Consider the following 19,654-nt stretch of genomic DNA (forward strand, 5'->3'; position numbering starts at 1 on the left):
TGGATACAACTTAACTTAGTTTAGAATGATATGAATGAATTGGTTTGAGGGTCACTGAACCTTTTGAAAGCATTAATTTATTAAATGTCGCCTTTTAATGCTCATACTTTATTAATCTTCACAGATATGCACTTATTTGTCAGCAGTGCTTTTCCCACAATGGTATGGCCTTGAAAGAAGAATTTGAATATGTTGGTAAGAAGTACTACATTGAACTAAAAGTTGTGAGTACTATGCAAACTAAAGGATACAGAGTTGATCTTGTAAAGTGAGTACTTTTGGTTTAGCTGAAAACTCCTGTAAGTAAACTGCATTTGCATTGATTTTGTTCGTAATATGTTTTCTGTATGTCAGCTGTGCATATTAATGCCCTTTTGGAGGGTAATTTTTTTCCAGCCTTCTGCAACTTGTGCAGAATTTCATCTTTCCTCCCACCTCCCAAAAAAATGCTTTTCGTGTAGTGTGCTGTTTGGTTCTCCTCCCTTTTCCCGTCTGCTCTGGTAATCACTGAATGTTATGGACTGTCACAGTAGGCCATTTTGTCCACCAAAGTCTGTGTCATTGGTTGTTTTTCTCCATGAGCCATCTTTTCTAATTTCATTTGCTGGCTTGCTTCCCATAGTCTTTTATGTTCTCCTTTCCTAAGCAATTACCTAATTCCCTTTAGGAATAATTTATGAGCTCTACTTCATCAAATGTTCTTGGCAAAAAATTCCACATTCTAACCACCCTCTGTGTAAAGAACTTTTTTCTAACCGCTTCTTTAATTCATTTTAAGGTTGTTTTGGATTTGTGGTCACCCTCTGATGTATTTTCCGTTCCTTGCACAGTATCAGTCTCTGATGTGACACCTGTTCCTTCCATCACATCATCTGATGGCATTCTTCCCTGTATTTCTTCTGATCCATTGTAAACAACTTTTCCAGAGAAGTAACCCCCAAAATTTTCCTTGTGACTAATGAAAAATATGATCACCATAGGTCAGTTTTTGCACTGTATTTATAATTATTGTTCTGCTACCTTTTTCATTTGTTTGTGAGAAATGAATTTCACTGGCAAGATCAACTTTTATTGCCCATCCCTAATTATCCCTGAGATGCTGGAAAATGAGAAGTTGCAACTTAAACAGCTGCAAACTGTGTGGAGTATGTACCTCCAGAGTACTGTTTGGAAGGAAGTTCAGGAATTAGACCCTGTGCTGGTGACTTATTGGTGTGTGACTTGAAGGGCAGCTTGCAAATGGCGATGTTCCTGTTTGCTTGTTCCCGTTATTCTTCAAGGCATTAGAGACCCAAAGTTTGGAAGATGCTGTTGAAGAAACCTTTATAGGTTCTACAGCACATCTTTTACAGATAGCAACCATGCTTCCCGATGGTCGATAGATTGAGCGTTTAAGGTGGATCACCAATGAAGCAGACTGTTTCGTTGTAATAGGATTGACTTTAAGTGTTGTTGAAACTTCATTCATCTAGACCAGTAAGGATTCAGGATTTGCTCGCCATGGAATTCTCAGCCTCTGGCCTGTTCTTGCAGCCGCAGTATTTATGTGGCTAGCTCAGTTATGTTTCTGGTCAGTCGTGACCACCCCATTCTAAGGATGTTAAGTATTTAGAGGTGGTAATGCCAGTGAAAGTAAACCTTTCTGCATTTGCAATGATTGCCTGATGTTTGTATGGCACAGATACTACTTACTTTTTATCTGTCCAACCCTGAATGTTGTCCAGGTTTTACTGTTGTTATTTGTCTCAGAGTCGAGGGTGTGATGCTGGAAAAGCACAGTAGGTCAGGCAGCATTTGAGGAGCAGGCAAATCGACGTTTCAGGAACAATGAAAGGCTTTTGCCTGAAACGTCAATTCTCCTGCTCCTTGGATGCTGCCTAACCTGTGGTTTTCCAACACCACACCCTCTATTCTAATCTCCAGCATCTGCAGTCCTCACTTTTGCCTCATTAGTCTCAGAGCCTCTCTTGGGGAGAACATAGGATTCAATATTAATTGTTCAATACATCTTGCTAGAAATGCTTGTTTGTCGGCACTGGACAATATAGGAATTAGACAAGGCCTCAGTGGTCCATCATTCAAATATCTTTACCACCGAGGCTAAGACATGAACAGGGGTACGTTTTCCAGAGCAGAAAAATTGAGGATTTTTTCTTTGAAGTTGAGGAATATAACTCAATTTTTAACCTTTTAATGTAAAAGTTATGTCTCCACGCACTCAGTTCTCATATGTATTCAAACAGTTGCTTGAAAGATAACAGGCACCAGTATGATAAACAAAAATTGCTGCAATAAGATTAATTGACAGTCCATTATGACTGAGGGGACATCTCTGGTGCCACATAGAAGCTCATGGATGTTTCTTGGTTCCTAAAACTGATAAATGAATGCTCTTGTATTTTTATAAACAAGCTTAAACTTCAGAAATGCCTATTTTGGCATAACGCCTTTCTGTAAATAATTTGTTGCATGATCTGCCTCATTTTGTTTGCGTGCGGTTTTCATATCTGACTGCTGAATTGCAAAATAAATGTGGGAAGCATTTTATAGTGGCTTTTCTAGCCCAAGGCACGGTTGCAAGAATTCTACAAGGCAGTGTTCTAATATCAATGATTTTAAGCTGCTTCATTGGAGGTGATCCATCTGATAGTGGGTCAGAAATGGAGGTGCTTGCTTATTAATGTGTGGTATTCAGTGCCATTCACAAATCTCAGATACTTAACAGTTTGTACTTTCCTTTCTTGGATAAATGTACAACAAGACTCAGCAAGCATATGATTCACATCAAAGCAAGATACGTCCCCTTCAAACCTTCACTCCCTCTATCATAAGTGCACCATAATCAGAGTTTAGCATCTACAAAATGTGCTAAAATAACTTTCCAAAGCTTTTCCAGCTCATCCTGAACTCTTGATCCCCAGTGCGTAGAGAGACACGGACAGGAGCAGTGTGGGATGTCCATTACCTGCAAGATGCTGTCCGAGTTGCACACTTAAACTTGGAAAAATATTGCTGTTGGGGCAAGACATTCGATATTCAACAGTGCAGTGGAAATACCTTCACTAAACAGCAGTAATTTTTAATCTGACCACTCACTACCACTTTCACAATGACAATTAGTCATGGGTAATAATTACAGCCATTGTCAGTGACTTCCATATCCCATGAATAAATTTTGTTAATCATCTGTGGTTTCAACAGGAGCTTGCCATATATGTACAGTGGCCATTTCTTGGTGTGCTGTGGGCTTCTCCAGGTTGCTGGTTGTAATAATCAGTAACAGTTTCAAGACATTAATAACTTACCAGCTCTGAGCAATGCATATTGCTTTTAGTTTGTGGTAATTAACTCAAAAATCCTGCATACATTGCTGTGCTTTACAATTAATAAACCAAAGTGAACGTTCAAAGTCCATAGTTCAGATCACCAACAATGCAGATGATAAATTACAAATTAATCAGTTTAAAATTAGAGTCTCTGATTTAGAATGGGGATAAAGAATGTTTTCTAAGCTTTGAACTCTTTGCTGGTGAACATTGGGGGTGGGGTCACTGAATAATTTTAAGACAGAGGTAGATTAGTTCTTGACTATCATAAAAGTCAATGGTTATGGAAGGTAGGTGCAAATGTGGAGAAGAGGCCACATCCAGAACAGTCATGCTCTGGATGGAGCAGGATGGGACTGAATGGACTGCTCTTGTTCATAAATTGTATGTTTGTATTAGCTGATGCCTAGCTTTGATTTGAAGTCTGTAGATATAGAGAATAGGAATGTCTGAGGTCGTGAGGAACTCTCCATTTTTGAAGTCTTTGGAAATAATGAGTTTTCAACACCGTGAGACTTAGAGACGACGTGTAAGACAGATGTTTGGACCTAAGGGGTCCTGCGAATAGTGTTTTGGGAAAGTTTGACAATTAAGGCATACACATGTATGTGCAAGAGAAAAATTATGACAAATGTGATTGAAGGGTGTGGTTCAAGAGAAAAATGGGCTATCTGAACAAGGAATTTTTTTTACTGTAGGAAATGCAATGTTGGAATTTTCAGCGTATCAGTACAATTCAGTAGGAAACTGTATTATGAATGTTCAGGTGAGAAAGCATTCTTTCCTGATGTATGCTGAAATTATTGACAATGCTCAATCTTTTGAAATTTCACCTCCATGTGAAAGTTTCTGTCCCTGGGTTCTCGACATTTCTTTATCCTAACTGAGGGACAAATCTGTTTCATGTAACTTGACGTTGAGTCAAATGTATAGAGGAAAGAACTGAAAATGCATAAATACGAAACTGTAAATGCTAGAATTGCTCTACAGGAGAGACATCTCTCTGGAAAGATAATCAGTTAATAGTCATAGAGATGTACAGCATGGAAACAGACCCTTCGGTCCAACCTGTCCATACCGACCAGATATCCCAACCCAATTTAGTCCCACCTGCTAGCACCCAGCCCATATCCCTCCAAACCCTTCCTATTCATATGCCCATCCAAATGCCTCTTAAATGTTGCAATTGTACCAGCCTCCACCAGATCCTCTAGCAGCTCATTCCATACACGTACCACCCTCTGCTTGAAAGTTTTGCCCCTTATGTCTCTTTTATATCTTTCCCTTCTCACCCTAAACCTATGCCCTCTAGTTCTGGACTCCCTGACCCCAGGGAAAAGACTTTGTCTATTTATCCTATCCATGCCCCTCATAATTTTGCAAATCTCTATAAGGTCACCCCTCAGTCTCCAACACTCCAGGGAAAACAGCCCCAGCATGTTCAGCCTCTCCCTGTGGCTCAGATCCTCCAACCCTGGCAACATCCTTGTAAATCTTTTCTGAACCCTTTCAAGTTTCACAACATCTTTCCAATAGGAAGGAGACCAGAATTGCACGCAATATTCCAACAGTGGCCTAACCAATGTCCTATACAGCCACAACATGACCTCCCAACTTCTGTACTCAATACTCTGACCAATAAAAGAAAGCATATCAAACACCTTCTTCACTATCCTATCCTATCCTATCCTATCCACCTGCGACTCCACTTTCAAGGAGCTATGAACCTGCACTCCAAGGTCTCTTTGTTCAGCAACACTCCCTAAGACCTTACCATTAAGTGTATAAGTCCTGCTAAGATTTGCTTTCCCAAAATGCAGCACCTCGCATTTATCTGAATTAAACTCCATCTGCCACTTCTCAGCCCATTGGCCCATCTGGTCCAGATCCTGTTGTAATCTGAGGTAACCCTCTTCGCTGTCCACTACACCTCCAATTTTGGTGTCATCTGCAAACTTAGTAACTGTACCTCTTATGCTTGCATGTTTCAAATAATTACTTTTGTCAGAAGTGGCAAAAATTAGAGATGCATAAGGTTTTAAACAAATGCAAATATTGGAAAAGGGGAAGGGGAGAGCAAAAGGAAGGTCTGCAATTAAGTGGAAAGCCAGTAGGATTGAATGGCAAATGTGGTCATGTGAAAACATTTTAAGTTATTCTTAGTAATTCTTTTCTTCATTACGCTAACCTCATTCTAAATGATCTGTTTACAAGAAAACTTGCAAATGGGTTTAGTATCTTGTAAAAGCATGAGGGCTATGAAAATGAAAATGTAATTGTCAAATAATGTTTTTATGCGTATTAGCTAGAGTTATTGGGGTGATATGCTCTGAATTGTCCAATTTAAACATGTCCTTATGTTTTTATTGATCATTTAAGAATCCAGATACGCATTATTCATTTAATGTTGCTTAGAATTTTCAAGCCGAAATTTTGAGAATTTCTAAGTATATCTGCCGGATCGATAATGTACTGCCTTTTTAGGAATCATTTACTAAAACCATGCAAATTTATGTGCATATTCCCAAGGGTTAGGCTTGGATATCTTCAAGTGCAAGGTCCTGCTGCAGTATCCCAGTTACCTTCCAAGCTTCATCAGACTGCCAGTTCAGTCAGCATTGCCACTGTTGTGGAAGAATCACTTAATGTTCTATATTAAAAAAAAAATTACCGGGAGACGCAGAAAATCCTTCACAAAATTAAGCTTTAATCTTACAAAATCAAAGCTGTGGGAGCTAGCAAAATGTCGTCCTGACTCCCAACAATCTTTGTTCTCCTGCAATTTAGCATACCCAAACATACTGGCTTGCTTTGCCTTTCTAACCTAGTTATCATCTGCCACACTGGTTCTCTCCATCACATTTAACCTATGTACAACACCATCATCTTCAGCATTAGGCGCCTCAGGCAACTGTCTGTGTGGAGTTTGCACATTCTCCCCGTGTCTGTGTGGGTTTCCTCCGGGTGCTCCGTTTTCCTCCCACAGTCCAAAAAATGTGCGGGTTAGGTGAATCGGCCATGCTAAATTGCTGTAGTGTTAGGTGAAGGGGTAAATGTAGGGGAATGGGTTGGTGTGGATTTGTTGGGCCGAAGGGCCTGTTTCCACACTGTAAGTAATCTAATCTAATTAGCTCATCTCCCAGTGATTTAACTAACCTATCACAATGCACTACCCTTATCTGTTAATGGATCCCTGTAACATGATCCTGGGGATACATTGCAACACAAAGTTAACTACTGTCAAAATAACTTCCATACCACCCAACAATAATTGGACGTGCTGGATGCAAGAATCTGATTTATAGTACCTAGCATATTCAGATCTCTCATTGTCAGACAGTAATTTGACATCAAAGAGACTCCCACTTCCTCCCCTGAACCCCACCCTTAATGCATTTTTTTTTTGGAACTCTCCATCTCAAGAAGTTACTTATCAAGAAATGGCAACAGCATATTTGTCCTCCAAGTGGACAAATAGCAAGCATTAAGCACTCCTAATGATTTAGTATACGTTAATGTAATAATGACATGAAATGTATGAATACATTGGCACCATTCTCCTTCCCAGAGAATATGTCATAATATGGATCTTTCAGTGAAGCACACGAATTGTAAAGTCAGCTGTGGGCTGCTAATGAATGGATTTTTGGACCAAAACAATTTAACTCCTATTAATTTGTGGAGTTTTGACCAGGGGCTTATGGTTAAAAAAACTTCCAAAAGTAGTAATTTTGGATTTTTCCCAATGGTCTACTCTAGCAACCGTAGAAGTGGTGAAATAGAGAGGATTAATACTTGATTTCAGGCATGATGCAGGCAGGAGGTGTTGAATTCCTGGGCCATCAGGACAATTCTGGACAGAGACACTGATTCAGCAGAGACGGATTGTGCCTCAACAGGTGTGGTACAATTGTGTTTATAGGCAGGTTCATGAGTGTGACTAGGGAGGGTTTAAATTCTCACAGGAAAGGGCAGCAGTATAACAATGCTTTGTACACCACCTGCTTCTTTTCTACAGTGAGTGCCAAGTTGTACTAGAGAAGGACAAATGCATCGAATAGGACCAGATTAAGAAGGAAAATATGGTATCGTTTTACAGTGAATTTATGCAAATACATTGTGTTGCGAATAAATTTGCTGAGCGCAAATCTAAATAAACTAGTGGTACTGTGATGTAATGATCGTAATCATGGGCAAATATGGCTTAAAAGTAAAAACTGAGAGCTTAATATTCAAATATTCAGAAAGCTAGATGGAAGAAAGAGATGTTGGTTTGAAGTACTAATTGATGAAGAGACTATAGTGTTGGAAAGAAAGTGAGCAAAGACAATCCATTTATTTAGAGTCATACAAAGGGGAGTAATCAAGGCAGTTGAGGGCATTCTTACTGAGTGTCTCCAGATAGTGAGAGAGAGAAATAGAGCAGCAAATCTGCCGGGTGATATTCAAGAACTATAAAAGGTGTTAGAGTACTTTGAGGTTGGCAAAAAAGTTCGGAAGTGCATACTCGATCCAACTAGGAATGAGGCAATGCTGGATCTCCTGTTGGAAAATGAGGTGGGCCAACTACACTAAGTATCTGTGGGAGAACACATGGGTAGAAGTGATCATTTTATCATAAGGTTTAAATTAGCAACAGTTTAAAAACTAGGAAAAACTTGTAGAGTAAAATATCTAATTTGGAACAGAGCTAACTTTAATGGGATGAGAAGGGAAAAAGAGAAAACTGAAACAGTGATTGGAAATAAAGTGGAACTACGATTGATTTTTTTTTAAAGACGGTACTACTACAAGTGCAGGTTAGATACATTCCAGCAAAAATGAAAAATAAGGGCATGATAAATAAAGACAGATGCTACCAGACCTACTGAGCTTTTCCAGCAATTTGTTTTTGTTTTTAAAAATCGGATTGAGCTTGACTAATCTGTTTGAATTATATGAAAAGGAATAGGAAAATAAATGAAAGGGAAGTACCAAACATTTATCAGTTTCAAGAATGTGCTAGACAAATTACCATACAAAAGGCTAATTAACAAAATTGAGCTTCATTGGAAAGGAGGGTTAGTACCAGCCTGATTTTGAAAATTGGTCTAAGGACAGAAAGCAGCAATTTGTGGCAGAAAGCCATGGTGTTACCCCAAGGTTTGGTGCTAGGACCACTGTTTTTTCATAAATGAATAGTACAATTTTAACATTTGCTGATTATACTGAAGTTGGAAGAGTGACGCACAGTTCGAATGATACTGCAGCAGAGTTATGCTACAGATTGAGCAGATGGAATTTAATATGGAGAAGTGCAAAATAATGCATTTTGGCAGCAGGGATAAGGAGAGGCCATATGGACTTAGTAGTACAGTTATAAAGAAGGTAAAAGCACAGAAGGACCTGGCTGTTCATATTTCATAGATCTTTGAAGGTTATCTGATGTATTGAGGAAGTTAGCATAGCATATGGGGTCTTGGACTTCAGAGAGGCATCAAGTACAAAATCAGGTAAATTATGTTGGACCTTTATAAAACTCTGCAGTACTCCAACCAGTTTTGTTCATCTACTTTCGGAAGCATTTGAGGGTTCAGATTTGCCTGAATGTTTTTCAATCTTGGAACCGATGAAAAGCCTTTTCCATTAGCTGTTGGTACAAGATCTAGGAAGCACAGATTTAATGTTTTGGACCAGGATTGCAGGGACAATATAATAAAGAGCTCTTTCGTGCAGTGTTTAGTATTATCTTAGATTTTGCAGCCTACAGTGTTGGATGCAGATCTGATCAATGATTTCAAAAGGGAGTTGGTTAAGCTCATGAACTCTTCCATTTGCAGGGTTTTGGGTGGAGAATAGGTAAGCTTTGCACGATGAGGAGGGAGAGATCACATCCAGACACAGCCTGATTGAGCTTATAGTTCGGGGACTTTGGAGGCAAAGTGGGAATTCGGTGCAGAGGGAAAGAAGTATGTTTCGCTTATAAAATTAAATTGATTTAACAAGAATCAGTATAGGATCAGAAAACATGGAATATGTAGGTAAAGTTGAGGAACCACAGAGGGAAAGAAACCCTGATGAGAGTTACATAAAGCCTCCGAGCAGTAGTCAGGATGGGGGGCAGAAAATAAATTGGGAAATAGAAAAGGGCTGTAACAAAGACACTATTACACTAATCATGGGATACTTCAATAGGCAGGTGGACTAGGAAATCTTGTTCGTAGCTAATCCCAAGAAACAGAATTTGTTTATTGTCAATGATTATCGTTTTCTTTTGAGCAGTTGGTGATAGAGTCCACTAGAGAACAGGCAATTCTGGATTGAGTGATGGGTAATGAGAATCATAGAGTCCCTACAGTGTTGGAAACAGGCCCTTTGGCCCAACAAGTCCACACTGGCCCTCTGAAGAGCATCCCATCCAGACCCATTCCTCTACCCTTTACACTACATTTTTCCTGACTAATGCACCTAGCCTACATATCCCTGAACACTATGGGCAATTTAATATGGCCAATTCACCTAACCTGCACATCTTTGACTGTGGGAGGAAACAGGAGCACCAGGAGGAAATCCGTGCAGACACAGGGAGAATGTGCAACCTTCACACGTGTAGCCGTAGCCGCCCAAGGCTGGAATTGAACCCAGGTCCCTGGTGCCATGAGGCAGCAGTGCTGACCACTGAGCCACCATACTGCCCAATGAGGCAGACTTGATTATGGAACTGAAGGTGGAATGTGGAGGAAATGCTTGTGACTGAAATATGATAGAATTCACCCTGTAGTTTGAGAGGGTGAAACTGGAATCAGATGTAACAGTATTATAGTGGAGTAAAAGTAACAGCAAAGATGTGAGGGAGGTGCTGGTCAGAGTTGATTGGAAGGGGAGCCTAGGTATGGGAGACAGTGAAGCAGCAAAGACAGGAGTTTGAGGGTAATTTGGGAGGCACAGCAGAAATTCATCCTAAGAAGAAATATACAAAGGTGAGGTGAGGCAACCGTGGCTGACCAGCGAAGTCAGGGACAATATAAAAGAAAAAGCATATAATGTAATGAAGATCAGTGGCTAGCCTTTAAAACTCAGTAGAGGACATCTAGAAAAGCAAGTAATAAGGAGAGAGAGATGATGAAATGTGAGTGTAAGCTAGCTAGTAGTATAAAAAGAAACTTGAGTTTTATTTTAGATGTATAAAAAGTGAGAGGGGCAAGAGTGGGTATTGTACCTCTGGAAAGTGAGGCTGGAGAAGTAGTAATGTGGAACGTAGAAATGGATGAGGAATTGATTAGGTATTTTGCACCAGTCTTCACAAAGAAAGACACTAGTAGCATACAAGAATTTCAAGAGATCGGAGACAGAAGTGAGTGTAGTGGTCATCACTGAGGAGCAGTGGTTGGGAAAGCTGAAAGTGGATAAATCACCTGGACTGGATGGCATCCACCCCAGAATTCTGAAGGAGATAGCTGAGGAGATATGAAGGCATTGAAGGTGATCTTTCAGGAGTCAAAGAGGGTTCCAAATGACTGGAAAACAGCTAATGTAATACCCCCCTGTTTAGAAAGGTAGGGAGGCAGAAGATGGTAAATTATAGGCCAGTTAGCCTAACTTCGGTCACTGGTAAGATTTTAGAGTCTGTTACTAAGGGTGCGATTGCAGAGCATCTATCAGAGTAAATTGAGGAAGTGATAAGCAAGTTAGACAAAGGAGAGCCAGTGAATGTGATGTAATTACATTTCCAAAAGGCCTTTATGAAGGTGCTCCACAGCAGGCTACTAAATAAGATAAGGGTCCAAAGTGTTAGGGGCAAGATAGAGTATTGGCTGACTGGCAGAAGGCAGAGAATGCATTTTCAGGGTGACAGCCTGTAAAGAATACTGAATGGCCTGAACTGAGTGGATGTTGGGAAGATGTATCCATTGGTAGGAAAGACTATGATCCGAGGGCGCAACCTTAGACTAAAGCGAAGACCTTTTAGAATGGAGATAAGGAGAAACCTCTTCAGCCAGAGAGTAGTGAATCTAGGGAATTCATTGCCGCAGAAGGCTGTGGAGGCCAGGTCATTGAGTATATTTAAGACTGTGATTGATAGATTCTTGATTATCAAGGGTTCTGGGGAGAAAGCAGGAGAATGGGAATGAGAAACTTTTCAGCCATGATTGAATGGCGTAGCAGACTCGATGGGCTGAATGGCTTAATTTCTGCTTCTATGTCTTATAATCTTATCTTATTCTCTCAATGTTAACATGCAGGTTCAGTTGGCAGTTTGGAAGGCAAACACAATGTTAGCATTCATTTTGAGACGGCTAGAACACTAGCAGAGATGTACTCCTGAGACTATATATAAGCCTCTGGTCAAACCGCATTGGAATATTCTGAGTAGATTTTGGACCCGTTTCTGTTCAACGGCGTGATCGCCTTGGAGGCAGACTTTGCAAGAATGATCACAGGGATGAAGGGCTTGTCATAATGAGAAGTAGTTGAGGACTCTGGGTCCACAGTCGATGGAAATTAGAAGGACGCGGGGCATACCTCCATTGCTACTTACAGAATAGTGAGAGAGTAGTGGGAGAGATCAGGACCCGAGGGCACAACCTCCAAGTGAAGGCGTGACCCATTAGTACTCAAATGAGGAGGAATTTCTTCATCCAGGGAGTGATTCATCTATGAAAATCATTGCTGTACAAGGCTGTGGATGCCAAGTCACTCTCTGTGGTTAAAACAGAGGTTGATTGGCTTTTGATAAAGGGATTAAAGGTTATGGGGAGAAGGTAGGAGAATGGGGCTGAGGAACATATAAGTGATCGAATAGTGGAGCAGACACAACTGGCTGAATGGCCTAATGCTGCTCCGATAGCTTATGATCTTATTAGATGGATTCATCACGCTTGCATGGACCGGATGGGCCACATGGCCTCATTCTGTGCTGTACTGACTTTATAAAAAGTGTGTTATGATCTTAGAAATTTTTCTTTCTGTTTCCTTCACTAGCATTCAGATGTGCGTATTGCTTCTTTCTTAATCCGGCACGGAGAACACGACCTCAGGCTCCAAGACTTCCAGACTTCAACTTTGAAAAAAGAACATGTTGTGATTCTCAAAGCTCTGTTGGCTCTCAGTCTGCAGTTCATGATAGCCAACCTGCTAACGGTATATACTTGTGATTAAATCTCTACTTATAATCAAAGCATTGACAAATGTGTTATAATTAATGAAGGATATATTACTCGAGTATTCAAAAGCTTTGTTCCCAGTTTAATTCTCTTTAATGTTATCCCTTCACTTTACTGAATTCTACATGTTATCTCCCTAATCAGCAAATTGCAGACTGGCATTAGACTTTGAACAAATTTGTACCTTAGTATATAGTATAGTTCACACTTTTAATTTTTAAAAATCTTGTTTTGTCTCCTAATCTGAAGATTAAAATAAAGTGTGAGGGAACAGAGTACAAGTTCTTGAAAAATGTGAGTTGGGACTCTGAGATATTTTCCTTCCTCCTTTAGCTTGATTTGTGTTTCACTGTATTGCCCATTGCTGCATTGGAGCAGTAAGTTGGTAGCTTTTGATATCAGTGCTTAGTGCCTGGAACAGGAAGTCGGCACCCGCTCAGCATATATGTATTTCCATAGTGTTGCTGTTGCGTTTATTGGCCTGCCTGCCACTTCATTTGTTATTTCCCTCATTAGCTTCCTGACACTCAGTGTCTGCTTCCTTGCTTGCAAAGAACTCCTTAAACTTTATTAATAAGGCAGTAGGTGTCTGTAGTGGGGCAAGAAGAGGATCTGCCAAATATTGGAAGTGAGCTCAGAGAAAATTGCAATCTTAGAATATTAACCCCAAAACACCAGATTAAAAATTCTATGAAAAGTCCAATCTTTAACCATGGCTGGAGGAGTAACTCACTTGAGGCATAAGCTAATGATAGTGATGACACTGGGACATCTGAAGTGTAAAGTAATTAAATGTATAATTCCTTAACCAGTAAGATTTAAGGAGTAAGAATGCTACAATAACGATGAAAGAGGAAGACGAATTGGTACAGAGAACTGGTGAGAGACAATGGATGTGTAAGAAAAAAGATCACTTAAAATTTGACTTTTACCACATACAGGGATAAGGTACAACAGTTTAATTTGTTCCCTTGCTGAGCTCAACTAGTTAAGTGGGATTGCATTAACAGTTCGCTGAGAGAAAATCTTGGGTTGTCAAACTCCAGCCCTAGCTTTCTATAACACATTTACAGGGTAATTCAGTTACAAATCTGAAGTTGTTAGGAAAAAAAACAAGTAATCCAGGACAGGATGTTTGCACTAAACTATAGCAGTGTATGTTGTCCAGCAAGTTCTGATGATCAATGTAAAGACCATACCTTTTTTATCTTGCTGTATTTTTAATTGTGGATGGAACTGGAAAAGAACGATTTTTAAAACCAAGGATTATTGAAGGCTTACTGGATTTTTTTTAAAAACAGAAAGCTGATTCTTATTGCTCATGCTGTATTATACACAGCTGTTAGTCTAGCAGTGGGGAAAGCCTAGTCACAGATGAACGTGAGCCATGGGACTGTGTATGACTAAGGATTTTGCAAGCAACATGTAACTGATTTGCTTGTGAAATGGTGACCAGGTATTGATGATAGGGGCCTCCTGCCTGCCAACAAGTATGTGATTGACTCCTATGTAGCTGAACAAGTTGGGGTGTGAATGTTCATGTCAGAAGCAATCAGAGTGCTAGAAGGAGCTGCTTTTGCTTGACAATGAGAAAAGTACATCAAGCCTGAAGATAACCAGTTCATTTTCCTTTTATTAGTTTCTTGTAACTGTGACCTTTTAAGTGTGAACCAATCACTCTGTGCCTCCTATGAACAAGTGTAAATCCTAGAGCAGGCAGGTCAAGAAACAGAGTTCTGATCAGCAAAAGAATTACTTCAGTCAGCTCTGTGGAGACAGTCCATTGACTTGCTTTCCAAGTCTTTCCCTCCACCCATAACACCTTTTTTGTTGTGCCATTCTGTATGTACATATAGAGGGGGAGTTGTATGTCAACAGTCCATAATTGTTTATCTACAGTTATAATTTATTATGAAATAATATATTCTTATTCTTGTTAAAGTACAGAAAGCTAATCTGTGCTTTCTGTCAACTTGAGTCCAAATGGCAGGTAAATTGGGGAATTCTGTGGTTAAATATCTTTTTTCTAGACTTCTCCATGAACAGCAGGACATGATTTCCAGTGCGCTTCTCCAGTGCGACATTAATTGCAAGAACTGAAAATTCACTTTAGGAGTTAGATGTGGGAAGGGATCAGTGGAGGGAAGCACCCTTTGCAATCATTGTAAATAATTTAGAACAACAAATTTTAGAATTAAAATATTGGCATTAGCGAGAAAAAGAAAATAAGGCTACATACATCTTTTATGGGATAAGTCATTGCAAACATTTTCACCTGCACCCTGAGCAAATTAAAGGTTAAAAAAAGATTGTTTCAGTAATTAGTATATACTTTTGGATCAGTTAGATAATGAATTTGGAAGTTTTATGGTGTCAATGCATTCAACTTATATGAATTAGTTTCATTTTTTGTGTTCTAGACCAAAATGCAGATGCCGAAACACAAAATGTTGTACCTATCGATGATACCAATCAAGTCGAGAGTGGTAAAGAAGGATCTACTTCAGTGGAGGTTGACAGACGTGATGACAAGCAAATAGAGCCTGAGGAACAACTAAAAGAAGATGAAAATGATATTGAAATGACTAAAGTTGAAAAGTCTACTGATGGAGACTGAATGGCAAAGTGTCCTGCAACTCAGCAAGTAGCTGAAGCTTTTATATATTTTCCCACAACAGCATACCAGTTGGTTCTGCCAGATGTTGAATGCAATGGGTTAACAGATTAGGTAAAAATTTAAAAATTCGACTTGTCAGTATTAAAATAACGTTACGAGTCTTTTTGTTTCTGCAGAAAAATATATAGATTCACTGTATGTAATTCTTTGTGTTAAATCTGCACATTACCAGTAATATTAAATAGCAAAGGCTGCTTTTTCAGTTGTCAGGTCACAGCGCCCTTTGGTTTTCAGACGTACTGTACAAAATTGGAGGATTAGAATCCAATTGCTATTTAAAATGGGTTGACCATTTCACCCTATTTCACTTGAAATGAGATTTACTTGGACAGAGGTCTTTTTTTATATTTTAAAGACTATTTAATTTATAATGCTTTAAAGTCTTGAAAGGTTTAAGCTGGATTAGGGAAAAAGATAATTTAATGGAAAATACATTTACTTGTCTGATAGGTGTATAAGACTTGATGTTTACATTCAGAAATTAAAATCTAGCTTTTTATATTTTTAAACCTGGAACCTTTGGTTGTAGGGTTACCCAGTCCTTTGTATATTTAATATTTAAAAACTGTTCACTTGGATAATGTGTTTTCTTTGTCTGTGGATGATGAATTCACATGCTGTTGTAGAGGAGGTACATTGCAGATTTTTCTACTGAGCTTATATGAAAAGCTATTGTGTTACAGGGACAAAATAATGATCCAGGGATTATCCCCGGTGTTGTACGGTGTGCATGTGCGCTTTAAAAATTTTGAAAGTTAAATAAATTGTAATTACCATGTTTGCATCTACTAAGTGCTTTAAACTATTTAAATTCTACTTTACCCCATATAAAAATCAAATTAATAATGCCTCAATAAGATATCCTGTGTCTTTGATGTACTTATTTAGTTGATGCTAAAATACCCATGCTCATAACCATAAAAGAATAATTTTTAAGTGTTATTCCACCTAAGTCAAAAAATGAATTTTATTCCTCAAATCTGAAATTCCAGCTTGCCACTTAGTATATTGTGTGAATGACCACTGCTCGACACTGATGTATATTTAGTTTCTGGTAAAGTAGTATCTCTAGAATAAATTGTAAAAATAAGTGCTTCATTAAAGCTATGCTTCAATTCAGTGATTGACTATTGGGATCTGTACTAGTATGTTCAGATTTTAATCCCAGTTTTGATGTGCATGCATTTCAGGTTTCATGTACAACAAATGTTATTTTGTTGTTTAATGATATGGTTGTGAGGAAAATAATATATTTACATCTTGTGTAATAATGTGTCCATGAAATTGCCATTGGGCCAAGCCATGCTGGGATGGAAACATAAGCAGGCAGCAGTTGAGTGTTCAGGATGTACAAGACTTTTTTTTTTGAGGAGCAAGGTGCAAGATTCATGTATTTATTGCAGGATGTTTCAAACTTATGTCTAGGAGGCTAAGATAAAGCATGTTCAATTAACAGGATATAATCAAGGTGATCTTGTATACCATTTAAAAGTTGTGATATTGGGTAATAATAATTTGCCGCAGAGAGACTTCTATAATAAACTGTTTTCTGTCTACCTGAGTAAAATCTTGCTGTTGATCTTTTTCTCTTCATAAAGAACTTAGATTACTGAAAATGCTCCCTCTGGTCTACTATGCACACACTAATTATATATTTAAAACAATGTGGGAAATTAACGACTTGGGGTTTCACTCAGATAGGAATTGAATTTCCTCAGAATTTGTAATTTATTCTCTTTGTTTCATTTGTGATTTTTGTTTAAATGGGTTATTTTGTTTTGATACTATAGCATCTTGTGTTTATATAGACACGTTCTTAAAGATTTCTTTGTAACAAATTCTGTTTGTTGCCATGTGCAGAATCAATTACCTTCCTAAGGAACCAATTTATTTTTGAATAATCATAATTAGGCATAAGGTTGTTCTTTTGATTCCTGTAGTATTTTCAAAAATTTGTTTAATGAAACTGTTCTTTGAAACCCAGAAATGCTACTGTGCATACAATTTAAGTTCGAGCTTTTCATGAAGCATCAAAAGAGGCTTATCTTTAGTAGACTTATATAAATGTACATTCCCAAATCCCCTTATCTGTTTCTTCTCAAATTTCTTTGTATTGACAGTATCAGAAAAACATGCTAAATAAATTAGGTGTTTAATGTGCTTGTTTTTGTACTTCCATTAAATAAATTTCATTTTCTGTATTTTTAATAAATCGTTGCCCTCAGGAAATTGAATACTGATTAGTGGAATGTATTCCCTCCTTTGTCTGTCCACCTTCTTTATTCTTTATTCATTTTCCAATCCTCCCAAGTTTTGGTTAACAGCTCTAGTAGTGCAGTGATATGTGCTTGTGCTCTGACCTGACAATGAAACACACCCTAACCGCACCTTTGTGTTTTTTTTTACTTCATGCCCAGCATCCTTGGCTCCATGAGCAAACCTGTTAGGTTGTGGAGAATTTTGGAAATTTCAATAAAGGACCTTTTAATATGTAATGCTGCTTTTCATCCATTGTTTTCTTTCCAGTAGTTGGTGATTATCCTCCTGCTGTTTCCAAGCTAGGTGACTGTATCATGCTGTTAGTTGATTAAATTAGTAATTAGCTACTCAAATAAGTAAGAACATAAGAAATAGGAGCCAGAGTAGGTATCAAGTAGGAGCTTGTTCCACCATTCAGTAAGATCATGGCTGATCTTTTCATGGACTCAGCTCCACTTACCTGCCTACTTATAATAAACCTTAGTTCCTCACTGTTCAAAAATCTATGTATCTTTGGCTTAAAAACATTCGACGAAGTAGCCTTAACTGCTTCATTGGGCAGGGAATTCCAAAGATTCACAATCCTTTGAGTGAAGTTTGTCCTCAACTCAGTTCTAAATCTGATCCCCCTTATTTTGAGGCTATGCCTCCTAGTTCTGATTTCACCTGTCAGTGGAAACAACCTCCCTGCTTCTACCTTATCTACTCCCTTGATATTTTTTTATGTTCCTTTAAACACCCCCACCCCCTTCCCCGATTCATATTCTAAATTCCAATGAGTATAATCCCAGTCTACTCAATTTCTCCTCATGATCCAACCCTCTTAATTCATGAATCAACCTAGTGAACCTCCCCCTCCTAATAGGCAAAATAGGCCAGGTGGTGTGCAAGTGTCTGTGGAATGCATTGCAATCTTGGACACTGGTATCTGCAGTAATTGGCTGTAACTTCAGCATCTTTCAAGTTGACAGGCTGTGACTATTCCTCATGAAGGGCTTTTGCCCGAAACGTCGATTTTCCTGCTCCTTGGATGCTGCCTAACCTGCTGTGCTTTTCCAGCACCACTCTAATCTAGACTCTGGTTTCCAGCATCTGCAGTCCTTGTTTTTAACTAGGCTGTGACTAAGACAGACATCATAGTCCTCCGTGCTGCTTCTGGCTTGGATTCACAAACTCTGACCCAAGCACAGTGAGCACCAAAGAGTCCTGGCCCCTGGTTATGGTGCTTTGATATTACCCTGTTCCAGAACTTGACACTAACTGATGAAGAATCAGTGCTAGTGCTTCTGCTATTTGCAATCTATTAATTACTTAGACAAAGAAGCAAAATGTAACTGCAATTAGGTCTGCTGGCAATACAAAGCTAGGTGGAAATATAAGATGCAAAGAAATATAGAGACATTGAGTAGGCAACAGGATGGATGATAAAATACAATGTGGGCAATGAGAGGTTTGGCCTTAAAACTAGAAGGCTGAACTTTTTTTTAAAAGATGTACAAGTTGTAAATGTTAATTTTGGGAGTGACTCATACAAGGAACAATAAATTAGTCTGGTAATCCACAGTGCAGTGAAGATTCACTAATTTATTCTGAGGATGAAAATTTGAGTAAATTGGGCTGTTATTCTCTGGAATTTAGAACAATGAAAGGTCATCCAATTGAAACATTCCAGGCTGTGAAGAATCTCGACTGGGTAGACAATTTGCTCCTGTAGCTGGGCAGTCTGGAACATAAGGTCAGAGTAAGAGCCTGATCATTTAGGAATACGAGATTTCTTTTCACTTAAAGGATTGTGAATCTTTCGAACCGTATGTGCTAGAATTTTGTGTGGATTATGGGATATAGTAAATAGAGACAAGTTTTTGATTTTTGAAGAAATCAAGAAATATGGAAAGCAGGAAAGGAAAGTGGAGTAAAGGCCAGTGGTCTGCTTTTACAAATGGCAGTGAAGGCTCAAGAGGCAGAATGGGCGAAAGATACAAGTTAGAATGAATTTTATGTTATAATTTTGCAGCTGCCACTGAAAAAACTTAGTCTTGGGCTGATTTAAAACTCAAATTCCAGGAGTGATGAGTGTCATTGTTTTACTGTGGTGCATTTCTAATTTAGTTCTTTCTTCCTCTGTCATTTTCTATTTTTGATTGTTTAAAATAATGTTATATGATAATACTTGCATGATACTCTCTACTAATTATTATTTGATTCTCTTTTGAAAACCCTCATTGAATTTGCCTCTACTATATTTGTTG

The 19,654-nt window shown here is 38.6% G+C and overlaps 1 protein-coding gene across 3 annotated transcripts in view; it reads left to right on the forward strand.

Annotated features, from left to right (window-relative positions):
- The window catches only part of LOC140482160 (endoplasmic reticulum junction formation protein lunapark-like), a 91,078-nt gene extending 74,365 nt beyond the window's left edge, over positions 1-16,713 (forward strand). For 2 of the 3 annotated variants that reach the window (XM_072579168.1, XM_072579169.1), the window contains exons 11-13: positions 125-195; positions 12,288-12,446; positions 14,890-16,713. In XM_072579168.1, coding sequence (XP_072435269.1) covers positions 125-195; positions 12,288-12,446; positions 14,890-15,086 — 427 coding nt within the window. In that variant the 3' untranslated portion in view covers positions 15,087-16,713. Of the gene's footprint in view, positions 1-124; positions 225-12,287; positions 12,447-14,889 lie in introns of all 3 variants that reach the window. The other variant, XM_072579170.1, reaches the window with a different exon arrangement.
- Positions 16,714-19,654: the final 2,941 nt, after the last annotated feature.

The sequence above is a fragment of the Chiloscyllium punctatum genome, chromosome 10 (genome assembly GCF_047496795.1).
Source record: "Chiloscyllium punctatum isolate Juve2018m chromosome 10, sChiPun1.3, whole genome shotgun sequence".
Classification (NCBI taxonomy): Eukaryota; Metazoa; Chordata; class Chondrichthyes; order Orectolobiformes; family Hemiscylliidae; genus Chiloscyllium; species Chiloscyllium punctatum.